The sequence below is a fragment of the Brassica oleracea genome, chromosome C8 (assembly GCF_000695525.1).
Source record: "Brassica oleracea var. oleracea cultivar TO1000 chromosome C8, BOL, whole genome shotgun sequence".
Taxonomy (NCBI): domain Eukaryota; kingdom Viridiplantae; phylum Streptophyta; class Magnoliopsida; order Brassicales; family Brassicaceae; genus Brassica; species Brassica oleracea.
Genome location: NC_027755.1, coordinates 20,979,929 through 20,983,931, shown reverse-complemented (window position 1 = coordinate 20,983,931; position 4,003 = coordinate 20,979,929). Strand labels below are relative to the sequence as shown.

At 35.5% G+C, this 4,003-nt stretch overlaps 1 protein-coding gene across 2 annotated transcripts; it reads left to right on the top strand.

Moving 5' to 3' along the window:
• The first annotated feature begins 845 nt into the window (after positions 1-845).
• LOC106308198 lies at positions 846-3,101 on the top strand. 2 transcript variants are annotated; one of them, XM_013745332.1, is made up of 10 exons: positions 846-1,151; positions 1,260-1,351; positions 1,578-1,685; positions 1,810-1,892; positions 1,983-2,116; positions 2,228-2,277; positions 2,350-2,442; positions 2,530-2,621; positions 2,695-2,801; positions 2,883-3,101. In XM_013745332.1, the coding sequence occupies exons 1-10, from the start codon at positions 936-938 to the stop codon at positions 2,922-2,924; spliced, it is 1,017 nt and encodes a 338-aa protein (XP_013600786.1). In that variant the 5' UTR covers positions 846-935; the 3' UTR covers positions 2,925-3,101. The 2 variants fall into 2 exon arrangements, with proteins under 2 accessions (XP_013600786.1, XP_013600785.1); XM_013745331.1 differs by having other exon boundaries at positions 856-1,151; positions 1,254-1,351.
• The last annotated feature ends 902 nt before the right edge of the window (positions 3,102-4,003 follow it).

The window sequence follows — 4,003 nt, the reverse complement described above, 5'->3', positions numbered from 1 at the left end:
AGCTTGATATATTAGATTTGAACACTAACCTGTTAAAATAGTTTGCCGGTGTTTTTTTTTTTTCAAAATTTTGATTCTTAGATATGTATATGAAGTAAAACTAATTTTTACATATGTTCATCTTTTTAATTGACACTTATATAATTCATTGAATTCATAAAAGAGGTTAAAAAATGAAACTAACTCATATCAATGAAACAAAGACGAGAACGAAAGCATAATTCTATATAGGTAGAAAATGAAATCACTTATGAAGAGTCAATATTAAACAAATCGAGAGCAGAAAACCTAATCCCGTTTCGTCATTATACAATCCATGTTGCCTATTTAGTTTTGGTGATTTGTGTCAGCCGCAAAACTTAATTTCTTTTTGTGCATATGAAGTCTTAAAAATAATTAAAATGAGATGTATTACGTTAACTCTTCAATAACGATGATACATTTAAGAGACCAACATTTGTATTCATCATTTTATAATCGATAAACATTGTAGTGTTGCAAAATGTTAAAATCATTTCATAAACAAATATTATTATAAAAACTCAGTCCACGCATACGCGCGGATTATCATCTGTTTATTATAATATAAACCTTTTTTTGTCTTTGTTATAAAAAAAATTAAAGGCTAGAAAGATAAGTGGGTGATATCCTAGGTTGCATGGAAACAGAAATGGATACGGGTGATTTTTCTGGACCGAAACGTAACGCGGATACGCGGAAACGTGCAAACGTGATTTTTCTGGACCTCTATTGATATAAATGGGCTTTAGCTCATGTGTAAACGACATCGTTTTACAGCAACTATGTCGATACGGGTTTGTTTTACCCGACCCGTTTTTTCGGACCTTATCTTCTTCCTCGCTCCAATAATACTCTGGTTGCTTTGGTCGGAAACAAAAACAAAAACAAAAAAACTATTCGACCAAACAGTTGAGATGGTTTCGCAGATAATCTCGTGTTTATCTAAATCTTCGTCTCTTCTCTGCATCTCCGATTCCCGGAGATTAATTCCGCCGAAGACTTATAACCGCGGCGGTTTGAACCGGTTTTCTCCGAAATTTGCTAACCGCCGGTTATCTACGGTTACACGGAGGAAATGGAGATACGCAAGCATTTTCAACTCCGGGAAAGAATCTGGAGGAGAGGGAAAGGTAGGTAGCACTGTCTCCGACACTTCCTGTCTGGCTTCCGGCAAAAGCTCTACGATTTTTTATTTTTAAAGAAAATATTGTAAAAGTTGGTTGCTTTAATAGCTGCAGGGAGGTAGCTCGGAGTGGGCGATACTTGAGAGATGGGAAGTGCCATGGGAATGGCAGACAGCTTCGTTAACTTCGCTTGCTTGTGTATTAAGGTACTCTCTGTTTTCTAGGTTGAAGTTTGATGACACATTAAGAAACTGCATTAGAATAAAAGCATAAAATGTGATGGTTGAGCATATTGATATAAAGTACCTCTGTTTTGGTTTGAATACTTAGTGACTTCACTATGTATGATGGCTTGATGAGCGGATTATCATCATCTCAATTTCTTAACATTTATAAATTATAAGGAGTGAGATTAATTTTGTTCCCAGGCAGTTTTGTTTTGACAGGGTTAACTGAGATGGCAGCCTTACCCTACTTAGGAGTCGACGTTGAGAAGCTGAGCTTGGACCAAAAGGCTGAGATTTTATTCCTGGATCAAGGGTACCTTACCAACAAACTACTACTCTTTTTGTGTATTCTAGTTACATAGCTCTTGTACTCTTTTAACGTCAACTTATATAACTTACTATATTACCATTTTTTTTAATCTTTAACTACTTTGCAGCATAACAACTGCAGTGATACTTGCTGTCATATTCACCGTTGCCAAAACCTTCGAGCCACTTCCTGATGACATTTTGCGCTATGGTAATTTGCTCCTTCTCTTTTTTTTTTTTTTTTTAATCGGCACTCTCTTGCTCTGTTATTTGGCCTTTGATCTTTTAATTCACTTTTCAGATTTGAAACAACCCTTCAACTTGCAAAAGGGATGGCTCGTGTGGGGTGGAATAGGTCTGGTTGGTGCTGTTGGTGGTATTGCGTTAACAGGTGTTGCTTTATCCTTATTCAGTACAGAGACACCTGAAAGGGAGGTTAGGAGAGACCAGTGCCTTATATATATATATATATATTTTTTTTTTTCTTTTTCCCTTTCTGAAATGTCTTATGGATAAATAGTAATGTAGCTAGTATGATGTTTTCAGGTAGACTCTTTGATGCAGCTTCTCCCATTAATTGGAACCTCAAACATAAGGTATTTACGCAAAGAAAATATAATATGCTATGTGCACCAATGCTACAAATTTGTTCAAAAATGATGGTGCAGCACCTTAAGCTTAGTGGGCATAACTGGGATCCTTGCTCCACTTCTTGAGGAGACCGTGTTTCGCGGATTCTTTATGGTTTCTCTTACCAAATGGTAAAAGGTCGTTGTCTTCTTTTCTCATTTACTTTGAACAAAGAAGCTAACTACATATATATATATATGTTATGTTCTACATTTCAGGGTCCCAACACCATTAGCGATCATCATAAGCTCAGCTGCGTTTGCCCTTGCTCACCTCACACCCGGTGAATTCCCACAGTTGTTTATACTAGGTATAAACACATAGCTGAAAACCATATCTTCTCATGTTTATAAACATATGTCTCTATTTTTCATCTGGTTTAGGATCGGTTTTGGGATTAACTTATGCGCAAACCCGCAACCTCATTACCCCGATGGTCATACACGGTTTCTGGAACTCTGGAGTTATTTTGCTTCTCACTTTTCTTCAGGTATAAAACTCATTAATATGATCACTATAATGTTAAAAGGACAGATCAACTCTTAACATATGTTTGTTTGTTTTCTTTAAGGTCCAAGGGTATGACATCAAGGAACTATTGCAGGGAAGCTAGCTTTGCTCTTTCGTTTCTGTTCGCAGTTAACATGAGAATGCTTCATTACGTGATGGATCATCTTAGTACCAAAGAATTCAAAACTTGATGTAATATACTTAAACATGACCATAAACCAATATCATTTTATACCATCAAATTAAAATTTAGTTACTTAATTCTGGACATTATCAAACATATTTATTGTGTTTTGTTTTATTGTCGAATAAAGAAAAAAACTAGTAATAATTGACCAGGTCCAGTATCATTTCAAGGGGATTAGTAGTGGATGCGTATTATAATTCCTCGTACCTTCTCTCCATTATTGATTAATTTTCTATGTCCAGCTCTTATATATTGATGTTGCTTGTTTTAGTACACTATTTTAGTATTTTTTAAAAGGTTAATATAACGTGAAGAGATAAGATCAAAGGTTAATGTATACCTTGTTGAATGCTGATCGTGGACAGATTCTTAGCAATCGATGATCACTACATTTGAGTCTTTGACCCTTTCTCACAAAGCATTCACTAGCCTTTTTTTTGTCAACAAGCATTCACTAGCCAATAAGGCAATAATTAAATGTTTGTAGTTGGCTATATATGTCTGAATAGTTCGGACCTGGTTTACATGTTCACATGTTGTAGCGTTTACGTATATTATTTCTTCCCAATTTTTCTAGTTGGTTAAGAATATGAGAAATGGATATCCCTTGGAAATAGAATCAAAGATGTCTTGCGAGTCTTTATTAATCAATGGGGATGACTGACTATTATTTTTGATTATTGTAATAAATTTCATACTGTTATAAATCAAGTGATAAATGTCCATAACCGGTCCGGTCCGGTCCATAACCGGTCCGGTCCGGTCCATAACCGGCCCAAACCCTAGAAGAAAGAGACATAGCCGAAACTCTAGAGAGAGGAGAGAGAGGCGGCCGCATGCCTTAGAGAAAAGAAAACCCTATTTCTTTTTCCTTGTATATGTAATCTTTCCATTTATGTATTTAATAGTTATCCTAAATCTAGTTGGGTTAGGATTTGTACTCTTTCTTTTTATCTCTATCTTGTAACCCTTATATAAGGGATGTCTTATTCATT

Bases quoted from the DNA above. Each gene is read 5' to 3' on its own strand.
- LOC106308198 (XM_013745331.1), top strand. From the start codon at position 936: ATGGTTTCGCAGATAATCTCGTGTTTATCTAAATCTTCGTCTCTTCTC. The intron at 2,278-2,349 runs GTATTTACGCAA...ATGATGGTGCAG, and splicing joins ATTGGAACCTCAAACATAAG to CACCTTAAGCTTAGTGGGCA. The intron at 2,622-2,694 runs GTATAAACACAT...CATCTGGTTTAG, and splicing joins CCCACAGTTGTTTATACTAG to GATCGGTTTTGGGATTAACT.